Raw genomic sequence first — 23,601 nt, 5'->3', positions numbered from 1 at the left:
CAGAATCCTTGTCACTAAATCCTGAATAAGAGTCATTTTCCACAAGTTCATTTTATAAAGGAACATGAGGTCCTATTTCATGACTTCAATTCATCAAACTACATTGTGTGCTGTGGATGTCTGCTTTATGCTGCAAACATCGTAACAGTATTGGGTTTACTTATCTTTGAACATTATACATAGTTGTTATCACAGTCAGGATCATCTATGACACTATTGCCATTAAATAATTGCAGTTACTTATTTATTTCATCATTATTAAGTGATAATGTGGGCACAAGCTGCATGGTAGTGCTGTGAGCTGCTGCTGCATGCACTGATCACTGCTTCTCTCTCAATACTGAGGCCCTCACACCCAGGAGAGGTGCCCACAATTTTTTTTTCCTCCAAGATGGCATCTGTTTACTGGATGCATGAGGAAGCAGATATGAGCCACGTGTACCTGCGGGAGTGTTAAATCTTATGCAGTATTTCAAACATCCCTCACTGTCTCGCACAAGGTGATCATAAATGGTGAGAACATCCCTAATTTGTCATGCACATTTGAAGGGTTAAAGGTATTTACATTTTTTTTATTTGTATATACAAGTTCTTACAATCTTGTAAAGTGCATAGCATTTTGGGCAGGTCCTTAATCCTAATTTTTCCCTGGAATACAACCCTCCAAATTATTTAAACAACTATGTTCACTCAGCAGTGAATGGGTACTGAGGCGTATAATTAAGGATTGGCACCTAGTCGATCCTCCCTGACCAAGCTATGAACCCAGGCCAAATCACTCATGAAGCACAGGGCAAGTGTTTTTACCACTGCACCATGGGGACTGCTAATTTATTGTTGACCTTGCCAATTAATAAATTGGATTCATTATCTTTCTTAAAATGTGACAAATTCTGGCAAATGTGACGTTCACTGTTGTAGATACAAAGCTTAAGCTTGTGCAAAAAAATAAGACTGAAATTAATGAAGATTCCCTCTGCAAATATCAATAAAGAATGATAAAGCAGAAACAAAACAATAAAAGAAAAGGGAAGAAAAAGCAATGCCTGAAGTCTGTTAAACATTTGAAAACAGAAAGTTAGTACAGTACAGCACTTCCAGGGCTGAGAATGCTTCCATGAATGCCTGAAATCAACCAATTTCATACAATGATGGGACTCTTATGTTTCATACTTTCTTTCATAGTAGGACATCCTCTGTGGTTCTGTTAACTATTCACCTAGCAACCTCTAAACATTAAGTACCATACAGGTTCCTAAGATTCACTAGAGCTTACTGGAAACCAGTACTGAAACTAGCTCCCTCAACAGGGGGCAAGAGGAGTCTGGAGGTACTTTACTACCACAATAATCCAAAAGAATAACCACCAAAAAGGTAAAGTGCAACAAAACAGGCAATTCCATGGACAACATGAACAACCCTAACATGTATCATGCTTAGTCATTTAGGTTAATCCTTTAGATTAACTGTAGTGCATCTAGTGCCCCTTAACTCCCCCTTGCCTCTATTGAGGGGGGCCACATTTCAATACTGGCTTCTAGTAGCTGCTCATGACTCTTAGAATCTTGTGTGTGGAGCCTAATGTTTGGAGGCTCCCAGGTGGGTAGATTGGGAACACACAGTGAGACCCACCAGAAAGAAGAGTTTCATTACATTCAGTACTATATTTTTTAAGTTTTCAACTCTGCTTAAATTTTAAGTTAATTGTTATTTTCCATCAACATTTTCTTGTTACATAAACAAAATTATATTCTTATGCAGAAATGCCGAATTCCAGTTACAACAACTGCAACGGCCAGCACTTCTATAGACCCCTATGTAAACATTGCTCAGTTTTTTGTTTTGATTTCTATATGAATTTTCTTTGTTTTGAAAACATTTAAACTTAATTTATTTTGTAAAAGTAGTTGAAATACAGTATTCACAAATCTTGCTGCTCCTTGTATTACACATACAGTATATTAATAATGTTTGTTATTTTCATAAATTGCTGAGCATGATATATCTGTAGCCTATGTCTGTATTTGTATAATGTATTTGTATTGTAATGCATGCGCAATAGCACAAATAAATTTATTGTCTGTTCAATGCTTGATGGTAATGTTTTATTGTGATAATTAACATGCTCACAAATAACTAATAACACATTCTAAAAGCACTAAAATAATTTACCTTAATTTATGCTCAAAGAAATTAAAATAAGTGTCTCTTGAATACAAAATCTGCAGAAAAATGTGTTGCTGATTAAATCCTCAACCCTCACCTTGCTCCAATCACTAACCTTCAGTGTTCAAATTGCCATATGCAATTGATCCTAATGGGTTTTCAATGTATTTTCTGGGGAAGCCCCCTCCAAGTGGCTCTCTAAAGCTATCTTCCTGAGATTGCTCCATGATAATGGGTCACATCAGTTGTGGAAGTTCTGTTTGGTTTACTGGGGGGCACCCTCATACAGGCACAGGAGGAGTGTGACCATTCATCATCCTACTGGAAAAACATCCAGAAAGCCAATGAAGCTTAACAGACAACTGGAGCTTCACAAAAACGAAGCCTCGAAACTGCCAAACAACTCTGCAAATGATTGAGTGAATCTCTCGTTCCACGTCAAACTAGCTCTAAACTCATTAGAACAGATCGCCACCACCAGGCAGCCTGGTCCCAGCTGACTCTCCTAATCAGTTCTGTTGCTGATGTTATGGTGATGACAGCTTCCTGTAGTGCTCCGGTCTGCCTGTCATGGGCAAGTCCTTGTGCTTTAAGCTTTTGATTGTTGCCGCCAGAGGCGGCCAGTTTGCTGTGGACCCCACACCCATCCTGTGAGCGGTAGTGCAAAAAGCATTACAGAGGGCAGAAAAGATTTTTATCAGACCTCAACTTAGATTATTACATAAACAAATTCATCTATCCTTCATGCTTCAAGCTAGGTGTTAGCCATCCATGGACTTAGTTTGTTCTGCAGGGGCCATTTGCTTGTACAGTACTGTATATTGGTTTAGATTTAACTATTAGCGTCATGTAATTACCTAAGTGTAATTACCCAAGTGTAGTTACAGGATGAGAGCTATGCTCGTGGTGTCCCGTCTTCCCAGCACTCTTTGTCATATAACGCTTTGAAACTACTGACGGTCTTGGCCTCCACCACCTTCTCACTTAACTTGTTCCAACCGTCTACCACTCTATTTGTGAAGGTGAATTTTCTTATATTTCTTCGGCATCTGTGTTTGGCTAGTTTAAATCTATGACCTCTTGTTCTTGAAGTTCCAGGTCTCTGTGTGTGTGTGTGTGTGTGTGTGTGTGTTTACTTTCCAGATTATTGTGTGGGCTTTGCTTTTGTTGTACTTTTGGCTGCATGCACTCAGTTTTCTACCTTGGGTGCCTACTTGCACTTCCCCTGCAATGAAAACAGTTGTCTTCTCTGCCGTGTTCAGGAGTTTGATTCCAAAAAGCCAGGGCCCCCCAGGGTGAAGAGCCTCACCTTGGGCTGCTCAAGGGGTCTTTGACTCCACTTTTTGGGCCCTTGGCTGGGAGTATTCTGCTGGATATATTAAGGCACACTGGGGTTTCCATGCTTGTTTATACAGTGTTCCATGGTTAACATTCATAGCCTGGTTGTTTTGGCTTCATTTGATGTCTATTCTTTTGGTAAAGGAAGGGCCCCAGCACCTTATGCTTCTGCTTGGATAGCTCCCTTCAGGCCCTGGTAATCCCCTCGCGATTCTTTGGCGGGGCTCGCTATGGATCGGCCCCATGAGCCTGTGCTCACCGAGTGCAAGATCGAAGGGTGCTCATCATCTTTGCTACCTGACGATCATCATTCTTTCTGCCTCCACCATGCTGCCTGATGGGTCAGTGACACCTACAAACCAGAACCCTGTGTTCTTATTGGGTGTGACCCAAAGCTGAATTCTTAAGAATTCAGCTTCGGGTTTGAAAGCTTTTCAGCTAGCTACCACTTTGCAAGCGTGGTATGCCCGAATTTGGCATTCACGGAATATTACATGCCTAGATGCTCCTGAGTTTGCCCATATGTTTTTTAGGAACCTGAAATTATTGGTGCTGGTCACCTCCACTTGAACCAAGTCCACATCTCTTTTTTTTGTTTCCCTGTGGATGTTGCTTGCCCTGCTTCTGGCTTTTTTCCCCTCATTCCAGCTCTAAAGCATCCAATGGTTTCGGAGTTGGGTCAGGATTTATCTTAGGATGTACCTTGACCATCTCTCCAGAGGTGGTTTTGTCCTCAACAGTAAAGGCAGTCAAGCCTTCTGGTCTCGCTGGGGTTTCAGAGCACTTGCCTTCACATCTGCCCACCTTACTCTGAACCTTCTCCTTGGAAGGACACCCTTCTGTTGCAGGTATTGGATGAGGGCTATGACTCTGCCCCGGAGCCTTCATGGCAGGCTTCTGGGACTGAGGGGAAGCCCAAGGAAAGTCCATGAGATGCCCTTCAGCCCTTCTTGGACATTGGACATTGGTTTCCTCTGCATGGGGCCTCTTGCTTTGGGAGGAAAAATTTTCTTACCACTCAATATACAAGTCGACTGCTTGGTTGCACACTTTCAGGTTCAATTCCAGTTTTTTTTCAGTGCCTCCGAGTCGTCGTGTTCATGGAGGTTTTTGTCTTCTAGCATTTTGCCTTTGGTAGTTCACAAGGATTTGTTCCAGTATCTCCTGCAGAACTCATACCTCTTAAAATTTATAGACCTGACCTCTATTGAGTATGTGTCTGTCTCTACTTAATAGCTGCATGGTGAGGGGGGTACAGGTTCATCCTGGCTGGCTGACAAATCTCTCTTTATCCTTTGGAGCTTGGCAGGGGTTCCGTTGGACCCACACACTCAACTGGCAGGAGGCAAGTTCCATCTTTCAGGAAAAAAAACAAGAAATTCTTTTGCTTTGCTCAGGGACTGCTCATTTGCTGTGGCACTTCCCAAGGATGTGGGCAAGTGACAGCTCCATGTGTAGCTGGTGGTGTTGCACAGGGCCCTTATTGCAGAGGACCACAGGGTGATGACACTTAGTGGCAGTCTGGCATGGATAGGGTCCTTGTGGAGGGGCTCAGAGTAACTGAGGATGTGGCATTGCTTGATTTCACCCCAGGTGTGGAGCCTTGAAACCTGTGGGTCCTGCCTTGCCCAAGATGCATACTCCTCTCCTTCGAGAGGTGGTAGCATTATTTTACTTGGCCAACCTCAAGTGTCAACAACCCCCCCCCCCCCCCACCACTTTTTTTTGTGCTTCGGCTTCTTGAGGATGATGTCACCAAGGTTTTGTCCGCTGCAGCTTTTTCTTGCCATACTGTTGATCATCAGCTTTCTCAGGGTTCTTCCCCAACTTGGAGGCAATCTGACTTTGGGGACCTCGCCTGCTGTTGGTTGTGGTAGGTCCTCATGTGGGTCTGAGTTCCAGGCCATTGTGCTTCCTAAAGCAAATTATTCTTCTGCTTGACATTACAACTATGTGTTGCAGAATGAGGGGTTCTGCTTGTGGTTGTTCCAGCCCTATTGTGGTTCAGCCCTTTGATGCCACTGTTGGGGGTGGGGGGCATCTGGTTTATTTTGCCAGATCCTGGTCTCATGATTCATTGACTTTTTGGCTTGTCTCCCTCACCCTGTGGTGAAGTTGATCCTACCCCATTCTTGGGGTTGGATCTTACAAGTCAGGATTCCACCCAGGTACTGCATCAGGTCATTGTGGCTTAGCTGGACTGGCATGGTCAAGGTGGCCTCATCCCTTTCGTGCATGTCCCGAAGCAGGATTTGGCAGACCTATGGTACATCCTAAATCTTTTGGGATTGAGTAGCTTCATTTCCCATCTGACCTACAGCATAACCAATTAGGCCCAAGTTCACCTGCTACTACAGGCTGGAGCTTGGATCGCATTCCTGGATCTCAAGGATCCATACTGGCACATCCCTATACAAATCAGGTTCAGGGACTGACTAGGTTTCACTGTAGGGCATCAGGCTTACCGCTTCAGGGTCCTCCTCGTCAGATTAACTCTGGCTCCCCCTATCTGTATACCAGGTAAGCCTGGGTTTTTGTGACCTAGCTACATCTCTTAATATTTATGTATTGGCTTACTTTGACAACTAAGTGGTGTAGGCCCCCAGTCAGTCTGCATGTCAGCTGGCCAGTGATCTGGTTATTTCCTGGCTCGCTAGGTTTGGGTTCCTGGTGAACTGGAATCAGTCCCAGTTGGTCCCTTCCTAGGTTTTGACTTTGCTGAGCCTAGTTTGAGGCTCTTGGTTGTCTTCTCTGTCCATGCCTTTGGTGGCTTTGCTCCACCTGCAGCTTCATTGCCTTCAGGTCTTGTAAAAGCCCAGGGTAACTTGCTGGTTGTCTACCAGTTGTGTGGGAGCCTGAATTTTGCCTGTGTAGTTTTCCTGCTAAGCAGGGTTTGGCTTAGGGCATTACACGGGTTTCTCCAGTTCCACCCGTTTTGCTGCTCCCTAGATCAACGGGTTCAGGCCCCACACACAGTTCATCGGCTTTTATTTTAACAGCTTCCCCTTCGAGCTTTTGGATTTTGGTTCTGTGGCACCATCTTTGCCCATCACTCATTGTGCTAATGGATGCCTTGGCTTTGGCTTGGGGCTTCGTGATTAGTGTTCATAAGTCAACTAGGGTCAGTGGTTAGGTCCATTCCTTTGGCCACTAAGTACTCTGTGCGAGTTTGCAGCTGTGTGGCATGCCGTGAGGAGACTTCCACTGGGCTCCATGCTCCAGTTCCATTGACTGCTTCCCAGTGATGCATTGCCTGAATTCACCATGAGAAGTGCTTCAGTTCAATGCCTTGTAAAGCTGGTTGCTTTTAATAGATTGGCTGTTGGATTTTAGGGTCTTGTTTTCCATGTGGTTTATGTGCAGGGTGTGGCTAATGTTCTCAGGGATTGGTCATCTCTCTTCCATCCCATTTCCATAGAGAGAACTTTCGATGACATTCTTCCACTGGTTGTGCGAGAGGTTTGGTTGCAGTGAGGTAGAATGCTTCATGTTGGCATGGAACCAGCACCTTCCCTCCTACATGGCTCCTTTCCTTGACTGCAAGGTGCTTCCAATTGGATTGGTCAGGTCTTACCTGGTTTGACATATTTGGGCAGGGTGATCCTTCTGGCTCTTTGGTGGCTGCCCCAACCTTAGTTTTCGGTGCTTCTCGCTGGCTCTTCCTTCTCTGCTCTATGTGTCTGGAAGTTTTTATGCCAGTCTATTACCAGTTGTGTGATGAACATGAGGCTGGTTTGTTGGTGTCCAACCTGCGTCTTTTCTGGTGGTGGCATCTTTTATTGGTTTCGGTCAGGGAAGTCCTATCTTTTTTTTTTTTGTCTTGGTTGTTTCTTGATCCACATCTTAAGTCTAATACTGTTGCCATGTATCTCTCTGCATTTGTGGAGCCACTGTTGCTTACATTAAGTGTCCAACCTGTCCTCTTGAATAGCATATCGATTTTGATGTATAAATCCCCAAAAGCCAAAAACTAATGTACTAAAAATCACGTCGGCTTGCAAAATTTACGTGATTCTTTGATCCTCGATTAGGTTATGTTCGGGCAATTTAGTACATCGGTTTAGTGACATTATGAACGCTTGAGAAGTCAAGCTGCAATGTCGACACTTCCTTGGCACCATTTAGCAAGTTATTTCATGAATTTTGTTCACCTCTCACTGGCCCATGCTTCTCTTCAGTTGTCTTGTCTCTAGACTGGGTTTTGGCTTCTCTTTCTCCCTGCATCAGATTGCGGTTTCCCCTTCGACTCACAATGTCTTTCTCAAGGCTGTGTTTTCATTAGCTCTCACCTCTGGTTGCAGGATTGGAGAGCTTTACACTTCATGAGGTGGGGGAAAGGGGGTTCTGTTCTTTTGACCCTGGTGCTCAGTTTGTTTATTTGCAATCTTCACCTGTTTTTCTAGCAAAGAATGAGTAAGCAGGCTTCCAGAGGGGTCCTTTAGCAATTAATTCTTGGTTGGTTGGACCAGAAGTGTCATATGTTGCATCCATTGACAGCTCTTTGCCACTAACTGCAAACCACCAGTTCTGCCTTGGTGGTCACCTTGTTGATTGACCCGGTTTCCTTGGTCCCTTTTCAAGGTTCACATTTCTCAGGTGATACACTGCATCATTAAGTCTAGCTAGCATGTGGTCTACCCTTGGGCCTATGATGTTTGCAAATACATGTTTTTAGTTACAGTCTTCTGCAACTTGCCCTGGGCTGATATTCAGTCCCAGGAGTTTTGGTGTTCTGATAGGGTTCAAACAGCCCGGTATTTAGTTACTGTTGTCAGTCTCGTTTGTCTTGTGTTGCTTTGGGCCGTGTCTCTCAGTCTGGGTTCTCTTCTTTATCCTAATGCTTGTCACCTCTCCCCCTCAAGTCCAGTTTCTTGTTCTCTGAGGCTAGCTTCAGAGCACCCCCCTCCCCACCCCATCCCAAAAATCCAACATTAAATGTAATGAAATGCCTCTTTTAGTTGAACCTCTGTTACTTTCCAATTCCCTCCCTCCTTTTTTGGTTTGTCGGCGAGTTATTCATCACCTCAAGAAAGTGGGGAAGGTGACTGAAGGCAGGGTTTGGGCCATCTGATGGTGGCGATTAATACTAGAGTTTTGAGTTACTTTCAGCAAATCTTGTTCCATGTAAATTGTTTGTAGCGTTGTTTGACAGTTTCAATGGTTTGTTTTCTGTGACCCTACCAATCATTTCTAAAGGTAAACTGACTTTCTGGATGTTTTCTTGGTGGCAAATTGTCATTTGCGCCCTGCACATCTGTGTGGAGGGACTAGGTTCTGGCTCTGGTAGTCCAAACAGAACTTCCATGACTGATGTGATTAATTAACATGGAGCAATTTCAGCAAGATAGCTTCAGGGAGCCACCAGGGGCTCTACCAGAAAGTGACTTTTGCAAAACATTCAATGATGGGTTTTTCCATGAGCACCTAGATGTAAGACTTAAATAGATTAACTTGCATTAGACTTGCATAATTATTACATGAAAATTATATATATCTAGGTAACTTTTATACTGTTCTAATCATTCACTTTCAAATAAATATAACTTTTAATTAACTTTTTAACATTTTCAGCTTTTGAAGGGTAAGCATGTGATGGTGCGAGTGGGGGGAGGATGGGACACCCTAGAGCACTACCTCCTTCGTCATGACCCAAAGCAGGTAAATAAGGTTTCAGAGTTTCACATATTGCAGCCATCTCCTCTATTGCATTGCCATCTACTGGCAGCCATTGGATGGAATTATTTACCTACACTTATTGGAGGGCTCCCCCTTTGTTTTTCCTAAACAATCCATCAAGAATCTGCCAAACCCACGTTCTAAGACAAGCACCTACCAGGGGCCAGGACTAAAATTTAGCACCCTCAATAGAGGCATAGGGACACTAGATTAACAAGATAAGTACAAAAAGAAAGTACATAAATTTAAATTAAATTGGAAAGTACATAAAAGGGAAAGATCGACCTTTGAGGATCACCCTAAACGGTGTCAAACAGATGGCAGGAGTACTAAGGAATGCTAGAAAATTACAAAGTGATGAGGAAGGGAAAGTATGGTCATTAAGACGAGATCTTTCAAAAGAAGACAGAGAGAAGCTAAAACTGAACCTCGTCGAGACAAAATGTCTAAATGAGAGCAGGAATGAAAAAGAAATAAATTCTTTTTTTTTTTCTACAAAGTGATAGGGGTAAGCAGACCAGCAAAATGGTACATAAAGGCAAACCAACAAAATCACTAGAGAAAGAGGTAGTGAAGAATAAGGAGAGGGGGAACATGTTCCTGAAAATTGCATACACCAACATAGTTGGAGTGAGATAAAAAATACTGTATTGGATTTAAGTGATGTAATACAGCTGCAGACACCATACATTATTGCACTCACGGAGACAAAACTTGATGATGATATTTTAAATGAGGTCATATTCCCAAGGGGGCTACACAGTCTGCAGACAGGACAGAAAAATTAGGAAAGGCGGTGGTGTTGCTGTGCTGGTGAAAGAACACCTAAGGTAAATGAAATAATGGTTGCCAATCCACGAGAAGTTTACATAAGAGCACTAGAGATCTGCAATCAGGGTGATAAACTAACGATCATAAATGCATAGTCCACCGTCATGCAACACATGGTCAAAGGAGGATCTGGATAATAAACAAGAGGGGTCTTATAACAATAATGAGAGAGATTATAGCAAGAGCTGATAAAAATAGATCACGACTGTTGTTAGTCAGCGACTTCAACTTGAAATCCATAGACTGGGAGGCATATGAAGCTAGAACAGAGGATTTTTAGATTTGTAGATACGTAAACCTCACCCTAGAAACATTCATGTTTCAACTTGTTAAATAAGCTACAAGGATGAGGGAAAGGGATGTTCCCTCCATGCTGGATTTGATATTTAGCAGGAAAGAGTTAGAGATATTTAACATTCAGTACCTCCCTCCCTTGGGTAAAAGTGACCATGTCTTTTTGTGAATAAAGCATGCAATGCGTTATAATCTGGAAGAAAATGAGGTTGAATCGGTTGAAAAGCCTGATTTCATGAGAGGTCATTATGGGGAACTCAGACATTTCTTTAAGGAATTTGACTGGAAACACTTTCTGTTACGACATGAAGTAAATGAGATGTATGTCAAGTTTTGTGAAATATATGATAAAAGCACAAAAAAATTTATACCAAAGCAGAGATGCAGAACTAGTTAACAGGATTGGTTCGACAGGAATTGAGAGAGGCCAGAGACCAAAAGACATTAAAGAAATCAATATAGGAAGAGGCCAAACCCCCAAACATATCAGCGATGCAAAGATGCGAGAAACAACTACACGGCAGTGAGGAGAGAGGGTGAAAATGGGAAATAGATTCACAGAAAATGAAAAGAAAATGTGTGAAACATTAAACGAAAAGTTCCAAACTGTGTTTGTACAAAATGAAATCTTCAGGAAACCAGACAATAAGAATTCCAGAGAACAACATAAGAGCACATTGAGGTGTCTAGAGACAAAGTAAAAAAATGCTCAAGGAGCTAAGTAAGAACAAAGCTGTTGGTCCAGATGGAGTTTCACCATGGGTTCTGAGAGAATGTGCACCTGAGCTCAGTATTCCACTTCAACTGATTTACAGGCATCCTTGTGTACAGGAGTTGTAGCTGATGTGTGGAAAAAGGCTAACATACCTTCTATCTACAAATTACTATGTAGGATATAAGTTCACCAATTACTATGTAATTACTAATTACAAAAGTGACAGCGGGGAAGACCCCCCTCAATTATAGACCTGTATCTTTGACAAGTGTAATAGTCAAAATATTGGAAAAAATAATTTAAACTAAATAGGTTGAACACCTGGAAAAATGTTATATTATCAGACAGACAGTATGGTTTTCGATCTGGAAGATCCTGTGTAACGAACTTACTCAAGGGATCTAGGGGTGGTTCTGCACTTGGGTGTGGTTGAAACGATCCCGTCCCTCAGGTGGGTTTCCCGCCCGTTTCCAGTGCCAAAACACGACTGTGCAGATCTGAGGTTCATTCTGGACTTGTCCTGTCTGATCCCCTGGATTCCTTGCCCCTCCTTTCGGATGACTACTCTGTCTCAGGTCTGGCTTCTGTTGGAGCCAGGCCTGGATGGTGTCCCCAGACCTCAAGGATGCTTATTGGCACCCTCCTATTCATCCGGGGTTCAAACACTGGTTAGGTTTCGTAGTGGGGCATCAGGCTTACCGCTTTCAATGCCTCCCTTTTAGCATGAATCTGGCACCTCGCGTTTTTGCAAGTCTTACCCAGGTTGTGTTGACCCGTCTGCGTCTGCTAAGGATTCGGGTTTTGGCCTACCTCGACGACTGGTGTGGGCTCCCAGTCAGTCAGCTTGTCTGCTCGCCAGGGATATGGTTCTTTCCCAGCTCACCAGGTTCGGGGTTCCTGGTGAACTGGAGGAAGTCCCATCTGGTTCCGTCCCAGGCTTGGACCTGGCTGGGTTTTATTTGGGATTTTCGGACCGCTTCCTTGTCTCTCCCTCCAGAGGCGTTGCTGTGGCTGCGGTCCCGCCGTCAGCTGTTTCTGTGGGAGTCCAAGGTCACTTGCTGGTTGCTCGAATGGTTGTGTGGGAGTCTGAACTTTGCCGTGCTGGTCTACCCGCCAGGTAGGGTTTGGCTTCGGCGTCTGTTTTAGTTCCTTCGGGTATGCCCGTTCCATCTCTCTTGCAATCATTGGGTTTGTCCTCCGGGGGCCTTGTGTTAGTTGCTGCGTCGCCGGCTTCTTCTTCGGGGTTTTCGGGGTTCAGTGCCTTGGTGCCTTCCCGAGCCTTCGCTCGATGTGTTCACGGATGTGTTGTCTCTCGGCTGGGGCTTTGTGACCAGTGCTCACCAGGCCAGCTAGGGACGGTGGGGTCCATCCTTCCGTCGGGCTCACAGCACGGGTCGGGAGTTTGCAGCTGTCTGGTTCATGCTTCGGAGGGTTCGGGCCACTTGGAGTTCAACCATCCGGCTCCATTCGGACTGTTCTCCGGTGGTTCATTGCCCGAACCACGAGGGTTCTCTTCGGTCCTTGCCTCTTTGGGGTTGGTCCCTTCAAGTGGTTCGTTTGCTGGATTCTCGGGGTTTGGCTCTCTGTGCAGTTCATATCCAGGGAGTGTCCAACATCCTGGCAGATGGCCCGTCTCTCTTCATTCCACGGATTGGACGGTTGACGACGATTCGTTTCGTTGGATCTGCCAGACGTTCAGACTCCCGGACATGGACCTGTTCGCGTCGACGGGTCTTGGCGTCTACCAGTATATGTGATGCCCTTCCCAAACTGCAAGGCGTTCGCAGTGGATGCCTCTTGGTAGGACTAGTCGAGGTGGGGTTACCTATACCTCTTTTCCCTGGTCCAGCTGTTGCTTCGGGTTCTGACTTGGTTGGAGACCTTCCCAGGGAGAGTAGTCATTGTGGCCCCTTGGTGGTCGGCCCAGCCTTGGTTTCTGGCACTGTTTGCTCGGAATCTAAACCCGGGGTGTTTCCCGCAGCTCCGCCTTTTTCAGCAGGTCGGCCCGGTCCGGTACGAGGCTGGTTCGATCTTCTCTGCTCTTCACGTCTGATCTTTTTGACGGGGGTGTATCACCATTTCTATGGTGATCAAGTGGTTTCTTTGATGGTGTCCCACCTGACAGCTTTGTCTCAGCAACAGTATGAAGTATCCTGGCGTTCTTTTCGCCGTTTCTTGTTCTTTGTAAGTTGTCTTCTCTTTCAGATCGGGTTGTCTTGTCTTTTCTTTCTTGGCTTTTTCAGGACCGTCATTTGATGCCTAATACCGACGCTTTGTATCGTGCGACGCTGGTGGAGCCGCTCCAGCTTGCTTTCGGGGTGGACGTCACATCTGCCCCGTTCCGTACGCTTTCTCATGCTATGTTTCACCTCTGGCCCGCTCATGCATCACCCGAGCCATCCTGGTCCTTGGTCAGGGTGCTCTCTTATCTTTCCTCTCCTCGGTTTGTGGTGGCCCCTTCGGTCCAAGATTGGTTTTTCAAGGCCTTGTTTTTGTTGGTATTGGCCTCTGGGGGTCAGGAAGGGGAGCTTTATGCTCTCCTCCAGTGCAGGGGTTTCTGTTCTATTGGTCCTGGGGGTAAATTTGTTGCGTTTGCAGCCTTCTCTGTCTTTCCAGGCGAAGAACGAGACGGCTGCTTTTTGGAGGGGTCCTTGGGTCATTGACACTTGGTTGGTTCGGCCGGGGGTGCATCATGTGTTGTGTCCGGTTGCGGCTCTTCACCGTTACCTGCGCGCCTCGGCTGGGGATGCGCTTTGGGTTGATCCAGTTTGATCCAGGTTGTCCACAGGGTTATTAAGTCTAGCCAGCCTGCAGTCTATCCTCGCGCCCATGACGTCCGGAAGTTTGCAGCTTTGGCTGCCGTGTTTGGTAACATGTCTTGGGCTCATATTTGTTAGGTTATGTTTTGTTAGGTTATGTTTGGGTAGGCTGGTTAGGTTAAGTAGGTAGGTACAGGTGGCTAATATGCCAGCAAATACTCTTTAGGCAACAATGTGTCTTGGATATGCCGCTCCACAACAATGTTGCTTGGACCGTCGACTTGCTTTGGCGTCACAAGCAACTAACTTTCATCTGATTTCGTTATGAAATGATACTTTTTCAGAGTAAAAATATGTTTTTCCATGTTCTACATTCAGCACATTATAATGAGTAAATATATCATATTTATTCATTACTAACGTAATGCCAGGAAGCTTTGGGTGGCTTTGAGTGGTTGTGGGTAATTAGACGGACTGGTTCCGAGGGGGTTCCATGAACCCTCAGTTGGTGTTCAGGGAGGTTCCATGAACCCTCAGTTGGTGTTCAGGGAGGTTCCATGAACCCTCAGTTGGTGTTCAGGGAGGTTCCATGAACCCTCAGTTGGTGTTCAGGGAGGTTCCATGAACCCTCAGTTGGTGTTCAGGGAGGTTCCATGAACCCTCAGTTGGTGTTCAGGGAGGTTCCATGAACCCTCAGTTGGTGTTCAGGGAGGTTCCATGAACCCTCAGTTGGTGTTCAGGGAGGTTCCATGAACCCTCAGTTGGTGTTCAGGGAGGTTCCATGAACCCTCAGTTGGTGTTCAGGGAGGTTCCATGAACCCTCAGTTGGGTGTTCAGGGAGGTTCCATGAACCCTCAGTTGGTGTTCAGGGAGGTTCCATGAACCCTCAGTTGGTGTTCAGGGAGGTTCCATGAACCCTCAGTTGGTGTTCAGGGAGGTTCCATGAACCCTCAGTTGGTGTTCAGGGAGGTTCCATGAACCCTCAGTTGGTGTTCAGGGAGGTTCCATGAACCCTCAGTTGGTGTTCAGGGAGGTTCCATGAACCCTCAGTTGGTGTTCAGGGAGGTTCCATGAACCCTCAGTTGGTGTTCAGGGAGGTTCCATGAACCCTCAGTTGGTGTTCAGGGAGGTTCCATGAACCCTCAGTTGGTGTTCAGGGAGGTTCCATGAACCCTCAGTTGGTGTTCAGGGAGGTTCCATGAACCCTCAGTTGGTGTTCAGGGAGGTTCCATGAACCCTCAGTTGGTGTTCAGGGAGGTTCCATGAACCCTCAGTTGGTGTCTGGGGGGGGGGGTTCCATAAACCCTCAGTTGGTGTCTGGGGGGGGGGGTTCCATAAACCCTCAGTTGGTGTCCGGGGGGGGGGGTTCCATGAACCCTCAGTTGGTATCTGGGGGGGGGGGTTCCATGAACCCTCAGTTGGTATCTGGGGGGGGTTCATGAACCCTCAGTTGGTATCTGGGGGGTTCCATGAACCCTCAGTTGGTGTCTGGGGGGGGGGGGGTTCCTCGAACCCTCAGTTGGTCCCCTGGTGCCCACAACCCACTCTGGTGTGACAGATCTGGGTGTTTGTCTTTAGTCCTGCCTTGATGACTGGCTAGGTGGCTAAACCAGCAAGTTGATTTATCTGCTAGCCTGAGTTCGAGGTTCTTTCTTTGACGACTTTTTGGGTTCCTTGTAGACTGCGAAAAGGTCTGTTTCCATCATGGGTTTCATCTTTGTCTGGGCCTCAGGCACATTGTTTCTTCTTTGTCACTGCTGGCAAAGCATAGTGTAGGCTTACGTCTTATAGTATTGCATGTTTATTGACTAATTTACTTAAAATAAATATATTGCTTTAAAATATTATTCATAAAATCTTTGAATATTTATAGTATTCATAAATAACCAATATTGAAAATAAAAATACCACGGATAGTTAGGATTTGCTGTTTATGTACATTTTCTTAACCAACATTCAAAGACTATTAAACAGTCCAGTAATAAATTGTTAGCAATTTTAAAATTTAATGTTTAAATGGAAAACTATAATTTAACAATTTAATATTACATATAATTTCATAGTTATATTTTTTTGTGTAATACTAAAATATTTGATCATTAGATTTATACAAATTTTTACCCTATACTTAACGACATTTAATTTCTTACAGGTGACGGTATTTAACCTTAAGTCTGCAGACCCCTTCCTACACATCCGTGCCAAGTACTGTTCACCTACACAGTCCCAAGCTTCTTCTACCAGAGGCTCTCCAACACACTCCCGAGCCACACCCAGTAGGGTGACACTTTCTAGAGAACCTTCCCCTGAAAATTCATACTCTGAAGGCACACCACCACCTCCACAGGAACCTCAAGTGCCAACTTCTCCACCTGCTGTGTCTTCCATGCCTGCCACAGAAAGTTGTGTGTCAAATACAGACAGTTTCAAGACAGAAAAAGAAATCTTTGTTCCCACAGGAGAATCTACAGTGGTTACTGCAGAAGAAATTTCACTGGAAAATTCTGATTCAAGAAATGCTTCTTTCATTCCTTGTTCTACCAATGGAACTACTGAAACCGATTGTTGCAAGTTAACTCAAGATGATAGGCCAACAGCCAATACATCCTCTTCTCAAGAAGAATCCAGTTCTGTAAACAACTCTAGCCCTAATACAGTTTCAAGACCTATTGTAAACTCTGCCACATTTTGCATCGAGGATCATAATACTTGTATGACTGATCCTGTGCCAGCAATCATTCACACATCACACTCAAAATCCCCTTCTACCTCCTCAGCTTCCTCCTCCTCTTCAGACTCTTCCTCTGAATCTTCATCCTGTTCCTTAAAGGTTACACCACCACCCACTCCCTCCACTTTTTCTACACCAGCATGTGCAACATCTGCACCATTAGATTTATCAATAATGACAAATGGAAGCAGTTCTACACTTGGGACCCCTTTACCACCAGATTCAATTGATCACGAAGAGCTGTAAGCAAAGGCATAAACGACAAGCAGTGAATGATAAATTTTGATTCTTAACACAATGTCAATTTAAATGAAATGGGAATGATTTATAATTTCTTTTGACCTCTGGTTGCAAATACATATTACAATAAATATTTTTATTAAAAAAAAAATATTGATGAATGTAGCATCTTGCACAGTGGTACATGCTAAATATGTGATATTGTATGTACTGTAGCTGCACCACAAACTGTTCTGGCATGACAAAGACTGAAACATTCAGAGTGAAGAAGGAAATTGGGTGCTGTGTCCAAATCCTGTAGCCTAAGAGCCTTCACTTCTAATAATGCCTGCTTTGGTGTATAGGTTAATGAAGCATTCACGGTGCTGCAGAGAATGTGTGCAGGAATGACCACTTTTAGTGCTATGGATTCATTATCAATACAGAGGAGAAAAATAAGGTGCTCTTGTGACCCTGCAAAGATTTGCAATATATTTTATAATTAGGTTATATGAAGGCATTAATTGATAACTGAACTGTCAACTAATTGTTTTAAAAGAACCATCAATTTAATGTTGCATCAACTGTGGAATGATTCATTAATAATGTAATAGTCTAAGTGAATACTTTAAGTACATTACTGTACATTATTTATTGATATTACATGATAATTACTAGAATCAAGAAAATGTGCTATTTTATTAAACCAAGTATTGGAACTTCATAAATTGTGTAACCAAATATACTGTACACTTGAGGAATATACATACATTTTAATATATATATTACACTTACAGCATACTGTGCTCATCATTGTGTTGAACTTGTAAATGATTATGGAATTTTCTGTAATCCACCATCTTATATTTCAGGACATCCATAAATCATATTAGTGTTTTGTTATTAAGAGTTTTGTCAAATATTGACTGCACACTTGCAGATGTCTGGTATGTAGGCACTCGTGGCACTGTGATAATATTACTAACAAAATCTTCAATATTAATGTTCATTAAGACTGCTGCAAGACTTTATTAAGGGCTATTGAACTCCGTCAGCACCCTATACCAAATAATGTTTCTAGACAACTAATCTTGCTTATTGCTAATTAGTTATGGTGAAGAACATAGGATTTAGGTTTTAAAAATCTATAAATATCTATGGTAAGGTTAATGGTGGGTTTAATTCAAATACAGTAAGGTGTCATTTTTGTGCATCCATGTAATACATAATGATTGACAAGTGTCCAGTAACGAGTCACATTTGTAAGTCTGTGCAGGTCCAATTTCATGGCCCTTTATTTTGGAAAGAAAATAGTGAAAGATTTTAGATACATGGTATAGGAGATTTTCTATTAATCCAAATGAGGGCTTGTAGTTTTATGACAATTAACTTTTTTTGGAGATACTGGACAAGATTGTCAGAAGAGCAGGACTCTGATGTAGGCTTTTTTGCCATCTCTTATGTTAACTAAACTATTATGCATGATATTTATATAGCTCTTTACGATCATGCCAGCACAGTAGGTGCTTATGCCCTTTCATGTGAAGGCAAAAATGGTAAGATACTTATATCCATTATAGACTTTTAATGATTATGGAATAACTTCTTTAAAGAGACTTAGTTTGTATTACAGATGGATTTTAGTAGCCAGTATCTGCTTACTGCAATAGTACACCAAGCTCGCAACTTATGTGTATAAGAGATATCCTCATTGATATTTACAAATGAGAATGTATGGGACATCTTTTGGAATTCTTTTAAATGAACTGTAGATCTAAAGTGAAGTCAGCTTTATGTATACATACTACCGAGATGTCAAATGCATGGTTGCCATATGCCTCCTAATTAACTGCTGAAATCTTTTAGGTGATGTGATATATTTTCGTAAGACCCTGATACTGTTTAATTTTTAGTGTTTCAAAATACAAAAAGAAAAAATCAATTTTCTAATACAGTACTGTAATTACAAAGTTAAATTTAAATGACTCAAATGAATACTGATACAGAATGGGATATGCTTTACCCATTATTTGATAATGTTTATCAAGACCGTAGCAGGGTCACAATGGATCTTATGAAAAATTCATCAACTTAATGTACAGTAGCCTATATCAAAGGAAAATAGATGTACATTGATGCAATTTTATTATTTAATAATAATTTACTATATAATTATCTACAATGAACTTTTCCATATCATAGAAATTGTTATCAATGCCTTTATTAGGTATGCCCATTATATTGGAAAACTTTAATATTGAGAAGCCTACTTTATTAGTAATTAGTTCCCTTAATCTTTACTGATTTTGGTATAATAAACTGATCATATTACTGTATTAAAGAAATAGCTGCTCAATATTAAAGCATTTATAATCAGCTCTAGAAATTTACCAAGCTAATTTTTGCATTGTACAGTACCAGAGAACTTATTAAAAAAATAAATATCTCCTTACATTTAAAAATCACTTCATTATGATTCATAAATATGTTCAGTTTCAGAGTAAAACACAGTTTATGGTGACAAGTAACTTGGATACTCGAGGGTCAGATATGTTAGGAATTTTAGTCCAAATAGTAAAATGTCTCATTAATTTGGTGACAATTATAAAGAAAAATGAATGCCATATTATTGGTACTGGAAACATTTTTGGAGATTTATATTATTTTAACAATTAAATTGTAATTCTTCTTAATTAAAGAGGCTAGTATTACTCCTGTTTTCAAACAATGGGTTTTCAAACAATGTAAACAGACTTAGGATCACCTACTACAGTATAACCAAAAACTTACAGAGTTTGAAACAAACATTTCACCTTAAATATATGCATATTGAATACATAACTAGACAAATTATATTGCAAAAATATTACAAACGTAAATACTGTATAGGGTGAATGCAAGAGAAATATATTACAGCACAGTTTTGCACTGTGATGCAGTCTAAATAACCTGCTATCTTTCTTGGCATTAGAAATACCAATTCAAAGAATCTTATAAATTATGAATCAATTAACATATTGCAAGGGGACTGTTATAATCTATCTTGCTACATTTCTAATTAGGCCTCTTATTTATACTATAATACAGTACTAAATGGGGTACCCAGGTCAACACAGCATCATTCCACCCCCCCCCAAAAAAAAGGATGATAAATAACAAAATGGGAACATATTGACGTGTGACGTCCTAACTCGTGTCAACACCCCCATAATGTGCAACTATTTTCCATAAAAAAATTTCTTGGCCTTACCATGGGCAAACTATCAGAATGTTTTATGATAAAGGAAGTAATACAAAAAGATGTTTTAAAATGTTTCTTTAGTAGGTCGAGCCAATATCATAGTTGCCACCAACTTCATGGGGGATTTCTATGGGAGCCAGCTAAATTTTAATGGGAGCAATGGGGCTGACCCCAACCCACCTATGTTAGTCTTCTATCCCTCAGCAATCACTGCAAAGTTGGGCAAGGTTAGCCCAAAGCCTCTGGCCAATCTCAGACAAAAAGACAATTTCCTTTCTTTAGATATATATATTATATATTATATATATTATATACTGTATAGTGTTTTAAGTGCAGTTCAATAAAAAAAATTATTGAGTTATCAATCAATTAAGTTTTCATTACACGATATAGGAATTTAAATTTGTGTGACACAGCTTGACTGCCATGTGTATAACTGCATGTATTAATTTGCAAAAATAGGTAATTAATAAGAATAGGGCATTTGCTAGACATCCAAATATTCAGTACTGTAATTTATGTTTAGGGGCCACTTGAGCATGGCTATTACTTTAACTTTTGATGTAGCATATATTTGTTCAGAACAGAGGATGTATAGACATTAATTTATTTACAATTACAAAAATAAAATGGTTATGCACAAGAGAAGTGTACAAGAAAACTTTTTATGGCTTGCTCATTCCTGCTTTGTCAATGAAAAAAATGAATGTCAATAACATTCACATGCATCTCGTAAAAAGTGGTTGTGATTCAAGTATTTATTAAAGTACTATTAATATTAAAAGAATTTTTCCATATCTACCAGATGAAATATCAGAAATAAGATATCCTAACATTCCATTTATAATCAGTACAATAATTCTACTCAAAAGTGCCAATAGTAGATAGCTGTTAAAACATATAATTTGATACTGCATGATGATTAATGACTTGTCATGCAACACAGTCATAATTAATGAATGTGTTTACATCAAAGTATTGTATTTTGTGTGTGTGTACTGTATATAATATACTGTTGGTGACAGTTGCCCGTGTAAGCACTACTGCTGGAGAAGGGTTCATTAATTCCTTGATGGTATTTTCATTGTCCAGTCAAAATGCAGCCCATTTGGTCTCTTAGTAAAACTCCCAAATAAAATGTTGCACCCCCTCCCCCTCAGACAATTAAAGGATTTTGTGGAAGAGCCCAAAAGTTGGAGCTCAATCCCTACAGACACAAGCACACCTTAATATATATGGTATATCCTTCAATCTTTTCAATGTACAGTGGCACCTCGATTAACCAGTGGCTCTATCTACGAGCATTTTGAGTAACGAGCAAGCCACTCACAGAACATTTGTCTCTACTAACGAGCTTTTCCTCGATTAACGGGCGTTTCTGCTGGTTCTCGGACACCTTTTACGACAGTTTTGTTGTCGTTTCGCAAGAAGAGTTTTCCACATGACGAGCTTGGTGTTGGAACGGATTAAACTCGTTAATTGAGGTGCCACTGTACCTTAAGTTGTACTTTGAAATTAATACAAATCCTGGAAACATGTGACACTGCACAGCCAATAATGTGTGCTGCATGTTGACTGTATTAACAACTTTTTTCTAGTTTTTTTGCACACATTTTTTCTGCAATTTGACCTTGAGTTCATGCAAGATGAAACAAAAAAGGAAATAATTACGCCATGGTTAATCTGAGAAATTGCAGGCAAAATGATGTAGTATCTGTGCAATATCTTAAGATAATTTAAATACAAAAAATCTAAAATCTGAAAATGATTACCTGTGTAGGAAAACTTTACAGTTGCTAATAACGTTTGTGTGTTTTGGATTGATGTTTCATACACAATAAGTTTAAAGTTAAGTTACAAATACAAAACTAATATCAGATTAACAAAGAAAATGTGCATGTAGTGATGTGAGCTTTGTATGCTGTTATTTTTTACAATTTAATTGTGCCATGAATTTTTACATTTACATATACTGTACAACAAAATGTTTTTTTCTGTGTTTTATAACTGTGTACTGTATTGCACAAACTGTTTTCCTCCCATTGGATAAATCCTGACCCAAATAATTCTTATCTCTTCAATTTCATGTTATTTATTTTAGCCAAATAAATTTAAATTAAAAATTTTTAGTTTTTTTACATCAAACTTATCCACATGTGTTTACTTAATGACATTTACTACAGCACTAACATGAGACTACATTTAATCCATCATTTCTTTTCATCTTTTATGATAAACTTTAGACATAATTTTAAAACGGGACATTTAGAGAGATATTCATACTGAAAACTCTTCCATTTATTATCACTGATTCCTTGACATTTCCTCTGGAAGCTTCCCTTTAGGTCAAATAAAGGATAACTGCATTTAAGGCATCTGGCACCTCTGAGAATTTCTTTGCGAGATCTTTCCCTTGTGCGCTCCCCCCTTTCCACACCCAGGATGCTAAGGTAAAATTGCATAGAGTATTCAAAAATAGATGTCTTAACCTACATTTCCTGCAATGTTCAATAAAACATTCAGAAAAATCACCTGCAGCTGCATATATAGCACAAGAATTTTGTGGATTTCTACAATATTAAACATTTAGAAATTATTTGCAATGACATTTTTAGCAAAAAGATTCACTTTCTTTATGAAAATCATTAACCCTTATTAAAGTGTGGTCGTCATCATCATTTACCCAAGCTCTCAGGAGGAGAGCTACGCTTGTGGTGTTCTATCTTTCCAGTACTCTTTATTTACCATTTGTAATTTCCTAAGTGTAATTACCTAAGTGTAGTTACAGGATGAGGGCTACGCTCGTGGTGTTCCGTCTTCCCAGCATTCTGTCATAACGCTTTGAAACTACTGACGTTTTTGGCCTCCACCACCTTCACACCTGACTTGTTCTAACCGTCTACCACTCTGTTTGCGAAAGTGAATTTTCTTATATTTCTTTGACATCTGTGTTTAGTTAGTTTAAACCTATGACCTTGTTCTTGAAATTCCAGGTCTCGGGAAATCTTTCCTATCAATTTTATCAATTCCTGTTACTATTTTGTATGCAGTGATCATATCTCCTCTTTTACTTCTATCTTCTAGTTAGGCATATTTAATGCCTCTAATCTCTCCTCGTAGCTCTTGCCCTTCGGTTCTGGGAGCCACTTAGTAGCATGCCGTTGCACCTTTTCCAGTTTGATGATGTGCTTCTTAAGATATGGGCACCACACAACCACTGCATATTCTAGCTTTGGTTTAACAAAAGTCGTGAACAATTTTAGTATTTTTGCCATCCATGAATTTAAAAGCAATTCTGAAGTTAGAAAGTGTAGCATAGGCTCCTCGCACAATGTTCTTAATGTGGTCCTCAGGTGATAGAAAACTATCTAGAAGCACCCCTAGATCTCATTCTTTATCAGAATTCTTTAAGGATTTCTCACATAATTTATAGGTTGTGTCGGGTCTATGTTCTCCTACTCCACATTCCATAATATGGAATTATTAGTGGATTTTGACTTCAAGGTCCTTTTCCTTCATCAATCTGGTGCAAGGTAATGTTCTTGCTTTGATAGTTTTGATGTGCAGTGTTATGCCCCACATGCAAAGTCATGCATTTTTGCATTAAAAAGCATTTACCAGTCTTCCAACC

At 41.3% G+C, this 23,601-nt stretch overlaps 1 protein-coding gene across 1 annotated transcript in view; it reads left to right on the top strand.

The window, feature by feature from the left end:
- Window positions 1–22,093, top strand: part of LOC138367655 (uncharacterized) — a 32,968-nt gene extending 10,875 nt beyond the window's left edge. The window contains exons 2-4 of the mRNA XM_069329466.1: window positions 1,762–1,818; window positions 9,076–9,162; window positions 15,932–22,093. Of these exons, the coding sequence (XP_069185567.1) occupies window positions 9,097–9,162; window positions 15,932–16,756 (891 nt within the window). The 5' untranslated portion in view covers window positions 1,762–1,818; window positions 9,076–9,096 and the 3' untranslated portion in view covers window positions 16,757–22,093. The remainder of the gene's footprint in view (window positions 1–1,761; window positions 1,819–9,075; window positions 9,163–15,931) is intronic.
- Window positions 22,094–23,601: the final 1,508 nt, after the last annotated feature.

The sequence above is a fragment of the Procambarus clarkii genome, chromosome 22, assembly GCF_040958095.1.
Source record: "Procambarus clarkii isolate CNS0578487 chromosome 22, FALCON_Pclarkii_2.0, whole genome shotgun sequence".
Taxonomy (NCBI): Eukaryota; Metazoa; Arthropoda; class Malacostraca; order Decapoda; family Cambaridae; genus Procambarus; species Procambarus clarkii.
Note: the sequence above shows the minus strand (reverse complement) of the source record. Positions and strands in the feature narration are given on the sequence as shown.